Source organism: Carcharodon carcharias, chromosome 12, assembly GCF_017639515.1.
Source record: "Carcharodon carcharias isolate sCarCar2 chromosome 12, sCarCar2.pri, whole genome shotgun sequence".
In the NCBI taxonomy this organism is placed as follows: Eukaryota; Metazoa; Chordata; class Chondrichthyes; order Lamniformes; family Lamnidae; genus Carcharodon; species Carcharodon carcharias.
In genome coordinates, this window is record NC_054478.1 from 36,141,192 (window position 1) to 36,163,856 (window position 22,665).

The 22,665-nt window shown below is 43.1% G+C and overlaps 1 protein-coding gene across 1 annotated transcript in view; it reads right to left on the reverse strand.

The window, feature by feature from the left end:
* The window catches only part of kif5c (kinesin family member 5C), a 158,638-nt gene that overhangs the window by 53,074 nt on the left and 82,899 nt on the right, over positions 1-22,665 (reverse strand). Inside the window, exons 4-9 of the mRNA XM_041201018.1 lie at positions 18,701-18,805; positions 13,056-13,104; positions 11,831-11,886; positions 8,445-8,532; positions 4,089-4,213; positions 2,126-2,230 (exon numbers count right to left, since the gene is read on the reverse strand). Coding sequence (XP_041056952.1) covers positions 2,126-2,230; positions 4,089-4,213; positions 8,445-8,532; positions 11,831-11,886; positions 13,056-13,104; positions 18,701-18,805 — 528 coding nt within the window. The remainder of the gene's footprint in view (positions 1-2,125; positions 2,231-4,088; positions 4,214-8,444; positions 8,533-11,830; positions 11,887-13,055; positions 13,105-18,700; positions 18,806-22,665) is intronic.

Sequence of the window (22,665 nt, forward strand, 5' to 3'; positions counted from 1 at the left end):
AGTCCTGTCTCAGGGAGTTCAGTGAAAGGTAAGTAAAGTCAAAAAATAGAGACATTTTAAAATTATTAACATGTCCCCCTCATGTGACAATGTCACACGAGGTGGGACATGTTGATAACAAACTCATAAAATGTATTAAATTTTTACAAAATGGTAATGAAACTTCATCCTGCCAGTGGATGAAGTTTCATTAATAATCTACAGGCCACTGGAGCTCCTGGCCTGCCTGCCAGCCTTAAGATTGGCCGAGCAAGGCATTTAACTATCTTAATGAGCCTATCAATGGCCTTAATTGGCCATTGACAGGTCAGCCGGCAGACAGCTGATGTCTGCCCGCCTTCCTTAAGATTTAAATGGCCCGGGATTCCTCCTGATGTCATCCCGCGTCATTTTCCCCTTGGCGAGCGGACCCAAATCTTCGAGGGGAAAATCCTGGCCATGGTCATCATTAGGCTTTTTAGGCTTTTAATTCCAGAATTTTTTCATTTAAATTCAAATTCCACCATCTGCCACGGTGGAATTTGAACCCAGGTCCCCAAAGTATTACCCTGGGTCTCTGGATTACCAGTCCAAAGACGATACCACTACACCACCTCCTGAGACCAACAATACTGAGCTCTGGAAACATGTTTACAAATTGAAGTCTGCAAATGCCTATAAATAACATCCAACCAATCTTTCTAACAGATGTATCACATTTCAGGTCTGTGACCTCTCATCGGAAGTTATAATGAAAGGTCACTGACCTGAAACATTAACTCTGTTTCTTTCTCCACAAATGCAGTCTGACCTGCTGAATATTTCCAGCATTTTCTGTTACTATTTCAGATTTCCAGCATCCACAGTACTTTGTTCCTCTGTGACATAATAACTTTGATTATCTGACATGCTTGTTGCTGAAATTATGCCCAATATGCACCTTCTGAGGAGACTAGAAGAGGGAACAGGGATTGAAGAGCATCTTTTGAATGACAACAAATCAGCACTATTCAATTCACCTTCAATTGGACAGTGAAAAGCGTTCTACTTGTACAAAGAAATGAATAAAAGAACTAGGCTCAAATTTATCAGCGAAGGCAAAAAGATCCCTCCAAAATATGGTTTACACAATAACAGGATTACTGAATCTGTAGCAATGATTACTTTGTGTACTTTTGTTGCAAATAAAGTGCACATGAAAATTAAATGAGATAAATAAAGACACAGTTAGAAGCTATTCTTCATTGTAATATTTTTTTTGAAACACAGTCCTTCTTTAACGCTACTGCAGATGGCTCAACCACTACATCAGGCAAAGAAAGCACCTCTTAGGATTTCAGTTGTTGGTGTTATTGGCTTACACAAAGTTAGCTTTCATTTTCATACCATTCCTATTTTATTTATATTGTAACATAAATCTATGAAACCTATTAAAACCCCATTTAAGTCTAGAATCCCTTCAAATAGCATACTGTGCCCTGTCTAATACAGGCTTCTCTGAAATCAGCCTTGCCTAGAAAATCTTTTCTAGTTATGCAGATAACTGAAGAATAGACCATTTACAGGCAAACATACAACAGCCTTGGGTCATCTCCTCGGCAAATGTAAAGGCAAGAAACACATAGGAGGCATAACTTCATAGCAACAAGCACAGGGCAGTTATGAGGGTTACAGCTTTGTCGTTGAACTCACTGACATCTACAATGTTTTATGGCAGATGTGCAATTGTGCAAAAATTATTCCTATATTTTATGGTTTGTTAAAAGCTCGATCCTTAAACCAGTTACAATCATCCAATTGGCCAGTTTCTTAATCAAATGGCCACCCAGTTTATAGCACTATTTTGATAATTATAATATATGATAATATATTAACTAATGTTTTCAATGATAATCACATTGTTCAACTACAAGGTTGAAACGTTGTACAGGTTTATGCGTATCCCATTAAACTTGTGTGATTAAACAGTTCTGCCTGAGATTTGGTTCAGTAACCCTTCACATCATTGTGGCATTAATCCTTCCTCACTAATTAGATGGCATCATTCAAATATGATATGATTGACTATTAGCTTGCGGTAAAATCACAGTGTAAATACAAGGCAAACAGGAGATCCTGCGAATTATATTATTTTGAGAAGACTCACTGTTCCCTCAGCCAGAGCAGAAATCACATTCCCCAGAGCAGAAAGGGACTTATTGATATTTTTAGCTTCATCAAGGACAGCTCCTTCAGCTCCAGTCTTGCTGACCTAGAGTGAGCAGATACAAACAGACAGCTTGGCTTGAAGATGTTCTAACTAACTAGCTTACATCTTTCCTGCATGTAAATATCAAAGTAATTGGATTGAGGCTAGTCAAGATGAACCTCAACATTATTTTTCAACTCAAAAGATATTTAGTTTATTTTTGTTAACCCTTTCCAGCTATCCAATACAGCTTTTCCCTTATACAAAGTGGCTGGTAATAAGGCAATTCACATCATTGGGAATGAAAATGGTTTGAATAAATCAAAGTAACCGATGGAAGTCTAATTGAGCTTTGACGTGGCTGAATGTAGATAAATTGAAGTTTGAATTGTTTTGAGTCCAATTTGAAACAATCCCAGGACTTTCACAAAGGAAAACTACCGAGTACAAGGTCATCTGAATTTTTTTTAGTTCATTTACGGGATGCGGGTTCACTGGCTGGGCCAGCATTTATTGCTCATCCCTAATTGCCCTTGAGAAGGTGGTGGTGAGCTGCCTTCTTGAACAGCTGCAGTCCATGTGGTTTAGGTACACCCACAGTGCTGTTAGGGAGGGAGTTCCAGGGTTTTGACCCAGTGACAGTGAAGGAACAGTAATACATTTCCAAGTCAGGATGGCGAGTGGCTTAGAGGAGAACTTACAGCTGGCAGTGTTCTCATGTATTTGCTGCTCTTGTTCTTCTAAATGGTAGTGGTTGTTGGTTTGGAAGGTGCTACAAGAGGGGACTTGGTGAGTTCCTGCAGTGCATCTTGTAGATGATCTACACTGCTGCCACTGTTCATCGGTGGTGGAGGGAGTGAAAGTTTGTGGAAGGGGTGCCAATTAAGCAGGCAGCTTTGTCCTGGATGGTGTCAAGTTTCTTCAGTGTTGCTGGAGCTGCACTCATCCAAGCAAGTAGAGAGTATTCCATCACTCTCCTGACTTGTGCCTTGTATATGATGGACAGGCTTTGGGGAGTCTGGGGATGAGTTACTTGCCGCAGGATTCCTAGCCTCTGACCTGCTGTTGCAGCCACAGCATTTATGCGGTTAGTTCAGTTCAGTTTCTGGTCAATGGTAACCCCCAAGATGTTGATCGTGGATTCAGCGATGATAAAGCCATTGAATGTCAAGAGGTGATGGTTAGGTTCACTCTTGTTGGAGATGGTCATTGCCTGGCACTTGCATGGCACAAATGTTACTTGCCACTTGTCAACCCAAGCCTGGATATTGTCCAGGTCATTTGGACATTAACAGCTTCAATATCTGAGGAATTGTGAATGGTGCTGAATATTGTGCAAACAGCAGCGAACATCCCCACTTCTTGACCTTATGAGGGAAGGAAGGTCATCAATGAAGCAGCTCATGATGGCACAATAACGCAGAATGATTGTGGGGGAAAAAAATGCTTCTGTAAAAACTAGCTTTTTCCACAGTGGAGATCACTCAGTAGATGATAAGGGAAGTAAAACCAAAGTTTTAAAGCTACATGACTCACAATTGCTTTTGGTAAAAAGTGACATGTCATCACTGAAAATTTAAATGTTCCCCAAAAAAAGTTTTTTTTTTTATCCATTGTGATATCCTTATAGTAAAGAAATCACAAAATGAATCAGATGTTTTATCAAGTCAGACAGTAATGGCTCCATGGACACAGGCAAGAATGGTTGTTTACATTTCTGTTTGGCATCCTACAATTTTAATTTTAGACTAATCATTTTCCATCAAAGACAAAAGCATTTTTGAGTGCATCTTACAGGGTGCTAGTAATTCCCATTCACTATATGGAACAGGGTATTATGCAGCTTTGATTTCTCTTTATGGTTAGTAGTTAAACCAGAATTACTGCACCATGATTAAACATCCAAAACAGGTATGTTCACCTTCTCACTGCCAGCTAAATCTACAAGGTACAGTTTGCCACTGAGTTTCTTCTCTGTTTCCACATTCTCCTGTTTAATGTTGATGAGGAAGATGCTGTGGCTTCGAGAACTGTGTTCATTCATGTCTGTATGGACAAAAAGCAAGTTAATTGGAAGAGTCAACAGTTTACTTGTTTAAATAACAACAACAACAATGCTGGAAAAATTCAGCAGGTCTGACAGCATCTGTGGAGAGAAAGGTAAAGTTAACGTTTCGAGTCCGTATGACTCTTTTAAAGTCATACAGACTTGAAACATTAACCCTGTCTTTCTTTCCACAGATGCTGTCAGACCTGCTGAGTTTTTCCACACTTTTTGTTTTTGTTTCAGATTTCCAGCATCCACAATATTTTGCCTTTATCCACTTGTTTAAATGCTCACAAGTGAGATTCAAAAGTTAATTGAATAAATATTGAAGGGCAGAAAATTGCAGGGCTATGGGGAAAGAGCAGGGGAGTGAACAACTCTTTCAAAGAGCCTGCAGAAACAATATGGTTCAAATGGCCTCCTTCTATGCTGTAAGATTCTAATAAGTGCCAGTTAGCATCACTAAATCAGCAACATCGCCATGCACCCACCGAGGTGGGACCAAATGGCAAGGAATACATATCAACCTTATATTTCACTTCAAGTGCTTTAGTGATTGCCCCCTTTGAAGCTGAAGAACAAAATTTGGGGCACCAGTAACAACACAGAAGCTTGCGGAAGATAAGGTGCAATTGTTTAAATTTTCAATCAAGGTTTTTCTTGACGTGAGCCTGAAAAAAACTGCATTCTTGATACACACAAGCTGGTTGAGAACTCAGCCTGACGCTGGCCTGAGGAAGATGGTGGCCCGATAGAAGAGACATTGCCAAATTCTGTTTTCCATGAATAGTGCTTCTTTGCTTACAAATTAAGGAGTAACCCATGCTTGCATCCAGCAGTAACCGTCTAAAACAAGAGAAGCAATCCACCCTCCTCTTAGTTGCTGTTAATGTTGCTCAACAATGTGTGTTTTTCTTTTACCAGTTGAGAATTTGGCATTAAGACAAGTATGCTGGATTACTTGGAAGATTTTTCTGCGAGCAGCTGTTTTGGGAACATCAGTGCAAAACCTTTTTCTTTGAGTAATAATTCATTATCACGCCAAGGCATGCGTTATAGCTGAGGTGTCTGAGCTATACGAATGTATGGAGCCCTTGGAAGTGGGAGGAATGCATATAAAACCACATTCCCATGAATTCATGCATATCTCAAAGCTACTGACGTTAACAGGTCTTGGATTTTCTGATTTATAATTTATCCAATCAAGCAACAGAATGAATAGAGTCTTTTCCAAATTTCTAACAACAGCAACTTTATATTAATACAGCACCTTTGACATAACAAACACCCCAAGGTGATTCGCAGAGGCATTATAAAATGAAAAATGGCACCAAGCCACACCTAGGACATATGGCCAAAAGCTTGGTCAAAGAAGCAGGTTTTAAGGAGTGTCTTAAGGGAGGAAAGCAAGGTGGAGAAGTAGAGGGGTTTAGGGAAGAAATTCCAGAGCTTAGGCCTAGGCAGCTGAAGGCACAGATATCAATAGTGGAGTGATTCAAATTGGGGGTATTCAAGGCACCGGAATTAGAGGAGCAAAAATACCTGAGGGTTATGATGCTGGAGGAGATTACAGGCATAGACAGGGGAGAGGCCAGGGGGGGAATTTGAAGAGAAGGAAGAGATATTTGAAATCAAGGTGTGTTTAGCTGAGCGTCAGCATGGGTTAGTGAGCACAGGTGTGATGGGCGAGCAGGACTTGGTGCGTGTTAGGACATAGGCAGTGAATTTTGGATGAATTCAAGTTTTTGGGAGGGTAGAGTATGGAAAGCCAGCCAGGAGTGCCAGGATTAGAGTAGTCAATTATAGGGGTAACAAAGATAGGGATGAAAAACCCACAAATCTAAGACAATCAAGTGAATCAGAAATATAAAATGCATATATTTAAAATGCATCAATATCATGTAGTTTACGGTCTCAGCTTTGAACATATCTGCTTCAGTATTGCTGAAAAAAGAGACACGTTGAAGCTTTTCACCTTGCACTCATCAGGACACTTTGCAAGAACACCAATATAAGGAGAGAAACAACAATTTATACTATATGAGAAGATAATGCTGATTGGTTGGCAACTGGACTCTGATTGGTAAAAGCATTGCCATGGAGAAATTTAAACCTGGCAGCTTGATCCTGATTGGTCAAGCATTGCCCTGAGGAATGAGCCAAAGAATGGCTGTCACTTATTTTGTTTAGCTGAAACAGGCACAGTGTATGTACATGTTCCTTCTGTCTGCAAAAGTCAGGGCCCTGTGCATTAATATATGTAGCTTGCAGTACATGCAAATGTACCACTCTGCAAACCCAACTGACAATGCCTTGACTAATCAGGGTCAAGCTGCCTGGTTTAAATTTCAAACAATGCTTGAAAGTTAACTGTCAGTCACCATCACTGGTGCATTCTCCATGGCAACACCTCTACGAATCAGAGCCGACTCCATCCTTTTTTTTTTACATATCACTGTCCATTTCTAGCCTGACCCTGGCCCTGGGTCATGTGCATTCTTACATCACTGTGTGGGTGTTACTGTACTCAGTCCCACATTAATCCTGGATGCACCAGACCCTACTACTACAGTACATACCAATCGGACCACATTTTCAAAGTGAGATCAAAAACCTGACACTGGGATGAATTTGGAGTCCTGACCCTGCACCTCAACTACATCACTCATGTAATGCTATTTTTAAATATAAATAACATAACTGGGCCAGAAGTGAGCTTGGCGCCCAATTAATGATGCTGTGCACCACCAGGAGGTGGGAGCTGCCTGCCTGGCACAAGCAGCAAAGGCAGGTGGCAACCAGATTGGGGCATGCCGCTGCTTTTCCAGATAAAGCACGCAGCTCCTTACAAGTGCTGGAGCCTAATGGCCATTCAAACAAAGTTAAAGTACAGCACTGGGCCTGGTGCCAGTTGGCCCACTGAACTTGATTTAAATTTTCCAAAAATGCAAATAAACATTCTGATGTTGCCGCTATGAAGTTGACAGCTGGGCACTAACTCGCGCCAGCCTGTGCAGGCTCCCTGAAAGAAACATTAAAAATTGCATAACCAACTGGTCAGGCCCCTTGCCAAGCGCCTAAAGGAACTGAATGGGTTGTTAATTAGCGACGAGCAGGTTTACCCCGGCTGGCCTCTTGAAAGTTTCAGGCTGCCTGGGAAGCATTGGGATCCTGAGATGACCTCAGGGGCCATGATTTTGAAAACTCAGCTCAGAAAGTAGTCTGAGCATTTTAATTTTATTAGGAGTTGACTCATACTGCCTCAAACCTACTTGCACAATGATATTTCCTCATGTCCAAAATTTGTGTGCTTTCATGTATGCTCATTCACTCATTCTGAAGGCAGATAGACCAAACATTTGGTGAGATAAGGCCTGACACTAATTGATAAGATATTTTATTTCACAGTATGGTGAACATACAGAATAACGATTATGATTGAATTAAGTGGGTCCAATCAGCACAACCTATCTTCATGTAGTACACAAAGCAAAGAATTCACCTCATGTCTACAGATCAGTGGATGATCTTACTTGACTTAAAAAAGATAATTGCTGATTATTTTCTCCTGCACTCCAACATTCTGTCAATATTTTTACCCTGACTGCTTAGAATTCTATTTCAAGAAATTTTCTGTTCTGTGCTTTATCTATCACTGTTCACAACCAGAAACAGGACCAAAGACTTCCCTAGACAATCAGTGTGAGTCAAATGAATTGCTTGCTATTTACAGTCTATGAGGAAGCAACATTAATATTGGCTCATTGGTAGCTTGACTAACTGTCATCAAGAAGTGTGCTTTTTTTCACAAAAAGCTTGTGTTAACATAATGTCAACCTGGGTTTATATTAAATTCATATTATGCCTTTTACAGGCAAAATGTCCTGGTAGATTTACAGAGGGAGAGAAGAATAGACTGCGAGCAGATAATAAATAAAATAAACTACAAATTAGTTACATATCTTGACATACAAATTTAACTACAGTTCATGGAGAAAATTGGTTAAAGAAAGATGTTTCAGAAATATTTATCCTTCATCCTTTCAGAAGCAAGGTTTATCCGTTATATGATGAAGAAAATCAGTCGCAGCAGAACATGTTGTATAAGAACCAAGGAATAGCAAAGAACTTTTAAAACTTTCAATGTTACAGTTTCAACTTCAATAGATTATATCAAAGCCCCCAAACCCAAGTAAAGGTTACAGGATGTGACAATAGCCAATTACTTACTGGTGACAGCTACATGGCGGTTAGCCTTTCCTTCATCAATGACATCCATTACCTCTTCAGGACTAGAGACAAACCTCTCCGTACAACCCTTTTTGGAAAGTTTACACAAGAAAAGTTATTGGAATGTTTCCAAATATTATGAAAACTACATATTTAAGCCAAACATCCTACCTCAGGGTAACAGTACACAGCATTGAAAACTAGCAATGAATGTATTACTTTTTCTTTGTACAAGGACATAATTTTTTGTAGGTGCTGTTATTTTAGCCTCCCATTTGCGATCATTTTCAAAAATGATTTCACTCTACCTAATAAATAGGGACATAAAATTAGTTATTTGGCACCCTCTCAAGTATCACTCTCTATTAAATCTCACCACATTGTCTGCCTCTCTGACCACCTTGTTCAGGAAGTTGGGAAGTGGCATGCTAATAAGGGGTAATGTGGAAAAATTATTTTATGTGGCAAGTTGTTATGATCTGGAATGCATTACCTGAAAGAGCATTGGAAACAGCATGAACAGCAAACTTCAGTGGAGAACTGAATAAATACTTGAAAAGGAAGGAGGAAGAGTAGGGGAATAGGACTGACTCTTTCAGAGCCAGCACAGGTGCAAAGGGTTGAATGGCCTCTTTCTATGCTGTATGCTTCCTTGTGTTCTCTCTCTCATTTCAGAGCGTAATTTAGCATGAGATTGTGTGCATCATCATGCAAACCATACAGACAGGATTGTATTTAATGACTGTCAAATTATGAAAGGAGAAATTTGGAGTCCATGAAGTGCATGTCTCCAAGTTTTCCTCCTGATGAGCTGGGAAATGAGCTGATCAATGTTTGAGTGATCATCTATTCTGTCAGTTGGCAAAATTTTAATCATTGCAATTTTCGTTCTCACCATTCCCAAGTCAAAGGAGCCCTGGACTTGGTTTATACTTGATGCATTTTAGATCCTCTAGGAACAGATGAAAATTTTAGGGAATTATGGACCTGAAGCACCATCCTCTCATTCTTTGCCACATCGATCAAACACATTTTCATTGGTTTCTCCATTCCATGATGCTCGAGGTGCACCAATCAATCTTCAATGGGTTAAGTCAGCAGCCAATAATAATGGATATCTTAGAAGTTTGGGAGCCATTTATTCACAATATTGTCCATGGGGACACTCAACAACATTGTAGATAAAGCCAACAATTCAATTGGCATGACCCCCAAGTTGAATGCTTAACAACAGGAACTCTGTTTGAGATGTTGTCAAAAGCTCACCCAAATGTTACATGTAACTTGTGGTTTTATTATTTGGTGGGCTTGAAAATGTGTAATTCCCTGCAAGTAGGGAAGTTACACCTGTCTGAAGGTTTTAAAACTCTTGGATAATTAAAACTGCAGGCAGAAGTGAAGTAGAAGGCGATTGCTTTGATTTGTGAATTAATGATCTGACTAGGTTGGGAAGGTGGCTGATGAGTAAAAAATCACATTTAATGTGTAAAAATGCAAGGGAACACCACTGGGGAAGAGAAATAAAGAAAGGTCTATAATTTAAACAGCTCCACTCTATAGGGCACATCACAGCAGAGGGCGGTGGAGGTATTGGGGGAGAACTCAGTGGATCCAGTAGTGCAGTGTGGCAGCAGTAAAGATGACTCAATGGATTTTGGGATGTATAGCTAGAGGAATCGAGCACAAAACCCAGTCAGCGATAATGGATTGATTCTTATTCCCAGTAGGAACACGGCCTAGTGAACAGCCAGCTCATCCAGGAGTGGCAGATGGTAGGCTTGGCTAGCTTTAATGGATGCCCTGACTTTTTTGACAATTATCTTAAGTTGGTGTCCTTTGCTTAGCAACCTTCCAGCCTATGTAAACAGGAAGAAACTTTCACTGAAAACTCAGAGTAACAATTACAAAAAAAAATGATTTGTATACATTTCATTGCTGAAATGTTGTGTTAGGGATTTGTATGATACCTGCAAGTGGATGGGACTGAAATTATGCTGTCACCTGTAAACTGAAAAAGGAATTTGAAATCTTATATTCTTACTTAAAATCTCCTCTCCTATTTTCTCCTCTCCTTGTAATTCAGATATAATTACTTTGCAACAATGTTAGGTACAAGTAACAATATAGCTGTAGTAAATAAAAAAAACTGCGGATGCTGGAAACCCAAAACACAAACAGAATTACCTGGAAAAACTCAGCAGGTCTGGCAGCATCGGCGGAGAAGAAAAGAGTTGACGTTTCGAGTCCTCATGACCCTTCGACCCTTTTCAAAGGGTCATGAGGACTCGAAACGTCAACTCATTTCTTCTCCGCCGATGCTGCCAGACCTGCTGAGTTTTTCCAGGTAATTCTGTTTTTGAATATAGCTGTAGTGTTAGACGAAATCTATTTTGGTAAGTATTGAATTAACAAACATCGCACTTATAATGTGCGACGGCGTTCAAGCAGATTGCCAACTTTAGCAAGCTAACACTGTCTCAGTTGCAGACAAAATACTCGTGTGAGTCTGTTTAAAAGATATTGGCCCTGATATTAACTTGGGGACTGGGACAGAGCTCTTTTGCAGTCCAACCTGCCGAATTTAAGAGGTCCTGCTTGATGTCTTTTGTTTCCGTTTTCCTCGTGGGCTGATGGACAGAAAGGCCTGCAGCCCAGGAGCAGAGAGGAGGTAAGGAGAGATCATGGGCCACGGATTGATCGAGTGGAGTGGACGAAGGAACCTCTGAGAAGAACTAAAGGTGCTGGTGGCGGGTGTGGAGTTGGGGGGGTGGGTGGCAAGGTCTGTAGGGGTTGGGGGAGCGAGAGATAAGAAGGGTTAGGTCATGAAAGATTGTGGCTAGGGGTAGGGTGGGGTGGGGGTTGAGTCATCATAAGGGAGAAGGGACAGGAAACAGGTAAGCTTGATCCAGCAGCTAAGTGAAAAGACACTTGAAAGACACTTACCTGCTGGATCCAGCAGTCTCCACTTACCTTTAGCTGCCATGATTCCAAGGCCCAGAAATTTATGTTTAAGATTTCCACCATTGTTATATGTAAGTGTGATGTACCAAGCTAGAAAGTTTTGCATCAGCCATTATCTTATGATTTACTTGGAAAAGGAAATGTGTAAATTACTTTCCAAATTCTCATGGTTTAAATTTATCCTAGCATTCCATAATTGTTCTAGAAATTAATCCATTTCAGTGATACAACTTTAAAAAGTGAAACCCTTTAATCATTCATTAAACAAAATCTCAAAAAGTTTTCCATTCTGCATAGGTCAAATAGAAATTTTGACAAATCCATCTCTAAGTAGGTTGGCTGACTTAGTCCTTGTTACACTGCATTGAAATAAGGAAACATTTTGTTACAGTGAAGTTCATAAAACATAGAACAATAAATCTTACCTTAACAAATGGTACTCTGTTTTTATCCTCGTGTACTGAAAGATTGGTTTTTGAAACTGGAAAATGAAATTATGTCTGTGAGCAATTTATAATGTAATTGTATTTACACCTTAACTAGCCAATATTGCAATAAAAGGTGACCATTTGACATAAAGGCCAGAAGGTCAGATGTTTTGTTGTTTCTTTTATTAAACAAAGTAGAATGTCAATTGCAGTTCATGCAATTTATAAATGACACTGTTTATTAAATTAATCTTTGTAATGGAACAGCCCCATTGTAAACCACGCAACATTATCATTAAAATTGAGTTTGTTGGAAACAATGTGATAAACCAACTAATCATACTCTTGCATAATGTAGTCACTGAGGTAGTGACTTCATTGGAAAGTAAAATGGGATGATGTGTAAAACAGGTGGGTGATCCAAAAGTATCAGTTTCCCACCAGGCGAGTTAGGTTAAGGTGACCATCCTGTTCTACTTCTGTTTCATATTTTTACATATTCCTTAATATGACTACCCTATGTGCAAATCATTTACAGAAATAGGTAAAACAAAAAGAGATACATGGAACATTGTCACTGAACACATTAAAAAAAATCCATTTCTCGTTAGCCTCCGCCTTCTAGACTTTCCAAATCCATGTGATTATATTCCCTTTAATACCTTGTACCTTAATTTTTGTGCCAAGTTTCATGCAGCACTTGATCAAAAGTCTTCAGAAAATCCATTTCTGCAACATTCACCATTAATCCTTGACATACTCTATGATTTTGCCAAAAAGATTCAATAAAATTAGTCAAGCATGGCCTGTGTTTTATGATTCCTAGATGACCATCTCTGATTAATCCATGCCATTCTGTTTACTAGGTTCATGCTAACCTACAGACTCTAGAGGTCTGATTTTCCTCACGCTAGTGGATAGATTAATTAGATTTCTAAAGCAGTGCAGGTAGTTTATCCAGTGACCTAGAAAATGTTCTTCCCTCAACCAAAATCTTCCTTCCCCCTCGTATATCTCACTGCACTTTGTGGAATCTTACTGTGTGCAATAATGGCTAATGCATTTGCCTATATAATGATAGCTGCACTTCATCATATTTGACACACAGATGTTTGAGAGAGGTTAGACGATGTTATATAAATGCAATGCTTTCTGATTCTATTTCATGCTTGTGTTGGCATAGTATTGGTGTCGTACCTTAAAAATGATAAAACTGTCTTACCATCTAGCAAATCCCGAATTTTGTCCATGTAGATCTCAAAGTAGGAAACCTATAACAAAATACAAAAAATAGTTTAAGTAGGATCATGATTGCAAAGAAATCTCATTTGCTGGTGAATCAGGTAAATTTGGCCACCAGTGCCACAATGGAGGAAAAATGAATTTGTGGAAGTGGCATATCACAGACTTACCTTGATGCCCCAGGATCATACAACACTGCACAACCCATGGCACTGCCTGCCCCAGGAAAATCAAATTAAGTCTTAACCAAATTTCGCCTTTATAGTCTTTTACACAGTATGTCACAATCATAAGGAAGAACAGATTCTTTTTAATATCAACATCTTATGTAATGTGTTGAGTCCAGTTAAATTTGTTGACAACTATCTTGATTGCAGAAGGCTGTGAAGAATACATCTTCCTGTTTATGACTTACAATGTCACTTCAAAAGACGTTATACCTGCACAAATACATTTTGAATGCAAATTAGAAATTATTTAACATAAGTTATTTGTTTTGTTCTGAAATCTATCAAATTAAAGTAACATAGGTTGGGTTTGGGAAACCAAGTAGGAATTTGATCAGTTTAGTTCATCTGTGGAGGAGAACATCTTTTGTGATGGTTGATGAGAAGAAACCAACTTCCAAGAAGAGAGCCAAGAAAGCTTTAAAGAAACCGTCAGCAAAGGGCAACAAGAAGTGGCAAAAGTTGAGGAAGGAGAGTTATTCCATCTACATCTACGAAGTGATGAAGCAGGTTCACCTCGACACCGACATCCCCTCCAAGGCCATGAGCATCAAGAACTCATTTGTGAATGACATTTCCGAGCTCATGGGTGAGGCTTCCTGTCAGGCCCATTACAACAAGTGCAGCACCATCAGCTCCTGGGAGATCCAGGCCAATGTGCGCCTGCTACTGCCCAGGGAAGCTGTGTCGGAAGGGACAAAGGCAGTGACCAAGTACGCCAGCTCCAAGTAAAACTCCGCAATGGACTGAAAAAACATTCTGGTCCAGTTTTCAACTTGAAGTATATTCTGGGCAGTGTGCTGAACATTCTACGCTATAGCACTATACCACACGTTATGTGTATTGTGAGCTCCACAAGCCACTTATCATTGTTACACTATAGTGCTTGTCCAGTAGAGATAGCAAAGTATTGTGTCATATATCATTTTAGTATTTGAGGAGAAAGTGAAAGCTACAAATTCACTAACAAAACAAATTGCTACACTGACTATTACGATTGCTTATATGTCCATTTTAATAAACTTGTTCTAGTCTCCGATCTCTATTTGAAGCTTGGTCAACGAGGTCAGCTTCTGTTGCGGCTTTAATAGTAGCACAGGCAGTCCTCGACTTTACGACGTTCAGGTTATGATGTTGATAAATTGACACCCTGTTTCAACTTTGCAATGTCGCTTTCGACTTTATGACGACGCGACAGCCCCAAAAGCAGGTTGGCTTCCGGCAGAGGTCTGAATGCAATGTCTAAAACCCGCGGGAAATGAGGTCACGATTTGCCAGTAAAAATGTGGCCTTGCCCCGCTGATGGCTCTCCCATTGATCACAATGAATGAAAAAATACCGAAAATGGGTTAAAAGTATCAAATCGTGAAGCAAAATATCGAACATAAACTGCTGAGACCGACAGTGGAATGTGTGGTCCCGCTGGCAGCGGGTGTCATGGTGGGTGTGGGCATGAGCGGACAATTTGGCGAGAATGCCAAAAATCGGTTTTACACTGTTGTGAAACCAGGTTGTGACCGTCCGCTCCACCTGTCAATGGTGGGCCGCATTTCCCACCACGGCATGTCGGGAACCCAATTTCAATACCTTAGCATCTCATTATAAGCCCTGCTCACCGCAATATCCCCCATGCTGAAACATCTGGGCATGTCGGCATGCAACAACTGTATATAAGTAACATGCACCTGGTGAGCTGCACTTCACTCAGGACTTTGAGGATTGTTTACCTACCTTCCTTCAGGCAGCACTCGTGGTCATCAACATCAGGCTTCGCAGGCAGCACCACATCACTTTTATATGGGATCATAGGCAGGTCTCTACCTACCAGACCAGCCATAAGGTGGGGGTGGCTTTTCAATGGCTGCAAGGCTAGACTTTGCTTGGGCAAGGGGGAGAAGTGGCCTCAGGCAAGGGAAGAAGCTGCAGGGTGAGGGCTGTACTGAGGAAGGAGGGTATCCCAGGGTGTGTGTGGGGGCACATGTTGATCTGTGCAAGTGGCCTCAAGATGGTGAGAGCTGAGGAGGCAGTCTCCAGAGGAGATGAGGCTAGATGGAGATGTGAGGATGTGTGGGTGAGAGAGTGAGTGGTGATGTCCCTTGAGCTGGCAGTGATTGAGATGCCAATAAATGTGTGATGGGTTTGTGGGTGGGTGAGTTGAGATTGATGAGATGGTTGACTTACCCTGGTGGCACAGATGAGGTCATTCAACCATTTTGCATGCTGGATGGCCCACCTCTTGTGTGTAGCGTTGGCACTGACTAGCTTTGCCACCTTCTCCTAAGCCAGAGTAGTGAGGCGGATGGGCCTCCTGCAGCCAGAGCCAGGGTAGAGGACATTGCATCCTGAAGGCATCCCAGGGATGCATCACTGAATTCGGGGGCTGCGCTCTTCTTGGCTTTTGGGGCCATGTCTTCACTGGAGCAGTCCTGGGCTGCAAGCATTGTGAAGTGTGTGCGTGGCTGCAGTTTAAATATTGCGCCCAGCATGAGGAAGTGGCATGGCAGGCAAATTGGAGACCGCCTGCCAGCATAATTAATAAGGCAGGAAGAGGATGATATGGCATGAGAACCTGCCATTGCAGCCAGTGGATGAAACATCTTTTTTCACACCTGCAAATCTGGGACAATCCCTAAGTCAGAAAGCAGAAATGGGTAACTAGTGAATAGGGTATCGGGTCTCGGTTCATGAACCAATCCCGCATTTGTAGCATCATTCCAAGGGAAAAATCGATTCCAATTTACGGCGTTTCAACTTACGACGTGGTTTTCAGGAACCAATTGTGTCGTACGTCCAAAGACTGCATTTAAGGAGATTCTCCTTCCAATTTGAAGTAGGAAAGTAACTGCTAAGTAACACATCGCATTTTTCATTGACTATGGCCGGGATTTTCCAGCCCCACAGTGGTGGGACCTACTGCAAGGGATGCGGCGGGCCTGCCAAAAGTCCAATGGCTTTCGGTGGAACTGGAAGACTTTGGTGGCGGACAGTGCTGGAAAATCCTGGCCTACATGAACAAGGTCAGAGCAGACCAATGGTAATTTTGTTCGTGTTTTCATCTCTGAAAAGGTTCAGCTCTCAACAAATGCTCTTCACATTTTGAAATTTTTGACCATTGTTCCCACGGAAAGAACTCAGGAAAAACGTTATCCTTAAATGTTGCATTTTCGTGGGTAATGTGTTCACACAAGCTTAAAAAGGCAGAGAGATAATAAGCGGTTAAAATGCTGTTTATCCATATACTATAATGAAGAATAAATTAGTCAAACTGTCTCAATACTTGTTCAACACAATAGGCGGGGTTTTCCCCACCCGCCTGCTGCCGGGATCTTCCGGTCCCGCCATAAGCCTGGCTGGGGCACCACCTCGCCCGCGAAGGGGCCTGAAAATCCCGGCCAATGAGTGTGAAGTGTTTAGAAACCTCTGGTCTCTTTTAGCTGTGAGCAGAAGAAGATTGATGAACAGGAGAACCAGTTTGGTCCAGCAAACGATGCAAGCTCAGTCAGTCTTTTTAAAAGCAAAACTAGAAAGCTGCAAGTCAATCAGTTCCAGAAAAGGCCACTCGAAAGTTAAAATATGGAGGAGTAGGTAGGAATTATTTTTAAGTAAAATGGGATGATCTGCTAATGTGGGGAAGCATGTGGTGTTCATTATTGCACATTGTTGCACTAATGCAAGTTGTATTGACTAAGTTAACTGATTCAGTTCCTATTATTCTTGATGCTTATTTGCTGTGAAATAAAGTGGTTTAACAATTTGTACCTTGATTCATCTCACCAAGGGTGGTTCTGCCCCCTTGTGTAAATGTCAGGGGCAAGCCTGCCTTTGATTGACAGCCTTGCCCCGCAGTCACTAAACAGCCAATGGCCCTTTAATTAGCTTGAGGAGGGACATCCGCCCCTCACCAAGATGAAGGCACACCACAGAGAACTCATGGCCAATCAGAGGGTCAGGAGCGGTGGCCACTCCTGAGACTGCTGCAAGGCTAAGAGGAAGGCATTCAGTGTTGGAACTGGGGCCAGGCTGGCAGGTTGGAGAAGGTATGGTGAGAGGAATGCAGTGGGGTGGGGTGGGTTTGCACCTTGGGGAGTTGGGGGGTGGGGGCCTCTGATGGAGACAGGGTGCCCATCAAGGATGCATGGCACCACCCCCCAACTCCCCCACACCCCCCAAGCCTGGCACCAAGGCTCAGCAGGTTTTATCTGCCAATCTGGTGACCAAGCGTGGGTCTCCCGCTGCGGGTAAAATTCCAGCTTTAGTGGGCAGAGGAGCTTAAGCGATGATTAACTTAACTTAAGCTGTCAATTGATCCACATCAGGTCCGAGGCTTCCCCTGTCCTTGGTAAAATTACAGAATAGGCAGGGTGGGTAGGTGGCGAGAACAATGCTGCTGGCATTGCACCCAATTTTATGGACCCCCTCCACCCACTTGCTATCCCACCTTAAGGGACCACATAATTCTGGCCCAATTGTTTGGTTCGTCTGCATTCAGAGAGATTAATGCAGCGTACAGGTAAACAACGCACATATCCAGATCAGGCCATAAGATAGTTCTTTGCCACATATCTGAGTTACATTACTGATATTGTGCGGTACAGATGCACCCTAAGAATAACATGCTCATCCTACTTACAGGAGCAACAAGTTCCACTGCACTTGAGCAAAAATTGTAAGATTTTAACAACCTTGTTTAAAGCTAGAAAGACATAAAGTGGAATTCTAAAGTCCAGGATGTTTAAATTAACTCTGATTATATGACTTGCAAATACATCACTCTATAGAAGAACTGATGGCCTTCATCGCACACGGGCAAATGAAAGCTGACTAAACTATAAATTCACTTGAAATACTCAGATCATGAGATTTAAACAAACTAAATGGAGAATGATACCCATATTATAAGACCTTTTCCAGAATTAGTTAAACAACATCTCGCATTTGCTGATTTACTTTGTCCACAATGTTCTTATTTCCTTCAACAATTTGAGCATCACTGTCCACATGTAGGCATTGCATGTATGGTGGCACTCAAAGAGGTTCCATAGAAAATGAAGCACTTAGTAGGTGGGGCTTGCTCTGTTTAGTTACATACACAAAGCAATGTCCATTGAAGGAGGGGTGAGGAGAAATTCACAACGCTACGCAAAAAGAGCTCTTGCAACAATGCACGTTGTTGGGATCTGCATCAGCTTCAGCTAGTACACTGGAGCTAATACAGTTCCAGGTGCTAGAAACTACTCTAACTTGGTATTTTCATATCCACTTTACGCAAATTCAAGCATAAATTCACACATAAGCATAGCATAAGAGACAAAAAAATGCTCAACAGATTACTACACAGCATGCAATGTCATGGTTACCCGGAGACTGACTCTTCACGAAGAAGCTGCTTCATATTTACCTTAATATGGAATTCTAGATTCTCATCCATGGAATAGATGTGATCGAAGATGTCATGTGCTATTCTTGGAATAATGCCCATCAGCTGATGATTATGAAGCTTTCCCTAGGACATAAGTTTAAAAAAAGTGATTGTTTAATATACTTGAGACGTGTTGCAAATAGTTATTTACTGAAGATAGCCACATTTCTGTTACTGTATATTGAAACAAATTAGGTTCACCTTCAGAATACCACACTAACCAAGCACAGTTGTTCTTTGAAGGACTATGGAGCACACTTATATTTTTTTAATATTCTTTGATGGGATGTGGGCATTGCTGCAAGGCCAGCATTTGTTGCCCATCCCTAATTGCCCTTGAACAGAGTGACTTCCCAGAACACTTCAGAGAGAAGTTAAAAGTCAACCACACTGCAGGAGGTCTGGTTTCACATGTAGGCCAGGTAAAGATGGCAGATATCTTTCCCAAAAGGGAATTAGTGGTAGGTTTTTACAACAGTCAATGACTAGCTTTATATTCAGTTTTATTAATTGAATTTAAATTGCACCATCAGTCATGGTAGATTTGAACCCACGTTCCCAAAGGATTAGCCTGGGCCTCTGGCTTACCAGGTTTCATGACGTTAGGACCAGGATACAGAATCACACAGAATCACAGTGCAGAAGAGGCCCTTCGGCCCATCGAGTCTGCATTGACACGTGAGAAACACCTGACCTACCTACCTAATCCCATTTACTATGTCTATGACATCTTTTGGCAATCTCCACCTATCGCTGGCCCTCTATCCAGGTCTACATGTCCCACCCACCCACACCCCCTTAAACCAGTTTATATTTCACCTCTTTTCTATTTTTCCTTAGTTCTGATGAAGAGTCATTCGGACTCGAAATGTTAACTGTGTTCCTCTTCGCAGATGCTGTCGGACCTGCTGAGTTTTTCCCCGGTATTTTTGTTTTTGTTTTAGCTTCAAGTGCATCATAGCTGAGATTTCCCATTTGGCCTATTACAACCAGAGTCACACTATCAGCTCCTGGGAGATCCAGAGCGTGCGTTGCCTTCTCCAGCTGGGGAGCTGACCAAGCATGCTACATCAGAAGGGACAAAGGTGGTGAGCATGTACACCGGCTCCAAGTAAAGCTCCACAATGTAATGAAGAGACACAAAATACAACTTAATTTGCTATTTGTAATGAAATCATGAAGGCTTGCAAAGAATGCGTTCATAATTTTGCTGTAAATGGTGAACAGAGATTCATCTCCTTCAACATCTAGTCCAAAAGCAAATTACCATTTAATGTTATCCATAAAAAAACACAAAATCTGAAGTCAACTTGATTTAAAATGGAAATGATTCCATGGGCAGAATTTTCTGGATGGCGGGGGGGGGGCCGGTGGAGCGGGAGCGGGCCCAATCGCTACTCGCGATCGGGTCCGTGCCGCCATTTTACACGGGCGGGCCTTAAGCGAACTTCACAACTCCCGTGCACAGTGGGAGTGGACGGGTGGTGTCGGGTACACTCAGCCCACCGGGTCCAATGGCGACCTGGGGGCCTGTATAAAGGAAGGCCTGGCAGCCTTGGAAAGGCTGCTCTCAATGGCTGGGTGAATGGCTGTACAGAGGGGCAATGGAGGTTATGCAAGTCCAGAGAGTAGGCCATCAGGGCAGGCCAGGCCGGAGGGTAGGGTGGGGGGCAGTGTGCCCCTTGTTTTTCCAATGAGTGTCTTGCTGTCCACCTCAAGGAGGTGGCAGCACGGCCGGAGGTGCTGGTTCCCCAAGATGGGAGGAGGAGGCCCACCCCACATGATGAGACATGCCTGGGAGGAGGTGGCAGAGGTGGTGAACTCCCACGACGTGGGGCGGTGCACCTGGATCCAGTGTCGCAAGCGCTTCAACAACTTGTTGCACTCTGGAAGGGTGAGGACAATGCTGGCATTGGTCACTTAACCCAGCAGGTCGGCTTTCCCCTGCTGACCCCCGCCCTCAAACCTGAGTGTAGTGACTGTATTGAATCATTGACAGCATGCGTCCTTCGCTGGGTGGACCAGCAGATATTGCCCATGCCGAGGTCACCCTGAGAGGGTGGTGAAGAGATGTGCTCTGCCCCCACAGCATGTGCTCCACTGAGACCCACATTACTGTTTTGGGGACAACCTGGAGGAGCTGCACCTAGACACAGTGCTGGAATTCCAGGACATGTCAAAGTCAGGGTGATGACATGCTGGGAGGGGAGCTTCAAGGTGGCATTGGCAACGAACCATCTGCTGCGCCCTACGCTCCACGTGCTTGTGCCTCCTTGCTATGGAGGGATATACGGTGTGGTGCCTAATGTGATGTAGGCAGCATATGGCCAAGGGGGGTGTTGTGGTGGTTGGGGGGGGGGTTTTGGTAGACAGGCCTTGTACCTTTGTATGAGTGTTCAGCAGCAGCGGGGTGAGGAGGCACTGGAGCCCTGCAATGTCCCACTCTGGTTGGGGTGGGCCATCCGTGAAGAGAGTCCGAGTACAAGTAGCACTGATCAATGCACATCTCCCATTTTCAGGAGAAGAATGCTCATAATGCTGCACAGCGTAAGGACTGGCGGCGCCCAGGCGCATTTTGCCATTCTCAGCCGCTTTGAGCAGGAAGCCCTGGATTTGGAGAGGCGCCATGTGCCCAGGTCCACTGGTGTCGATGAGGCTGGGGTGCCATGGGCAGGTACGTTTGCCCAACAGTGAGATCAGCATTGTTCTCCCAAAAGCCATGGCAGCGCTGAATGTTCAGTGATTGAAGTTTGCAACATGGTCTGACCATTGCTTATGGAAGGATCCGGCGGACAGGGATGCACATTGACATTGTCTCCATGTTAACTGATCTAATGTCCTTGTTCTTCCTTTCAGCATCAGCAGAGCAGGGCCGGGAGGAGGAGCAGCAGAGGCCCCTTCTCACACCTGAGGGCCCTGAAGTCTCACCTGCGTCACACCATCTCTGCCAGGCAGGCATCAGCGCAGTTACTAGCACTTCGGTGAGATTTAGAACATCAGCTAGTATCCCAGAGCACAGTGGTGAGGGCACTTCACAGTCACTGGAGGAGCTGGCAGAGACAGAGAGTGCCCATGGAGCCAGCAGTCGAAGGACTGCAGGGAACCAGGCACATGCTCTGTCGGTGCCTGATGATGTGCCTCTGGAGTTATCCGCGACACAGCAGGTGCAGGAAATGTGGCCGGGTGTGCGGGAGCATCCGGGGAAGATACATGAGGCTATGCTTGGCTTGGTCTCCGTGGTGGAGGAGTCTACGCGGACTATCGCTGAAACAATGAGCCACATGTCCGAGCGCCATGCGCCCTCCATAGAGAGAGTGGCAACTCTCGTGGAAAGGCTACTCCAGGAGACCCATCAGGGCTTCCTGGGGATGAGCTCTGACCAGCAAGCCCTCACATCTGCATTGACCTCAGCTGGTCATTGCTAATGTGGGAGATGGTCTGGGCACCAAGTTTCCCAGCTCGGTGCCCATCCATCCACGGTGAGCAGGGAGGTTCGAAGCGACCTCATGTCAGCGCAGCAGCTGCCCTGTCGTCTCTGTGGGCTCCTCTCAGGGTGTTCCAGATAAGGGCAGCAGCTCCTCCACCCCTCTCCCAGTGACCATTGCATCCGGTGAGGCTGCGGCGACTAGGGAGATGCCAGCTGTGGAACTGGCAGCTCCCTCCCAGGTGGGGCCAGCACAGGTTCCACGGGCCAGAGGACAACCGCCAAGGTCATCGAGGCCAACAAGACAGCAGAGTGAGCAGGCTGTCTCAGACGCCGCTCCCAGCGATGGGGAAGCACCAAGACGTAGCAACTGGAAACGTAAACATAAGGCACCTCAGGCACACCACAGGTTTTGTGTTGGCCCAAGGTTCGGTCTTTATGATTTGCTTTGAATTGGAATAACCTTGTCATTTTGTTTCATTAAGTTTCTTTGCCTGTGATATTAAATGCAGACAAGTGA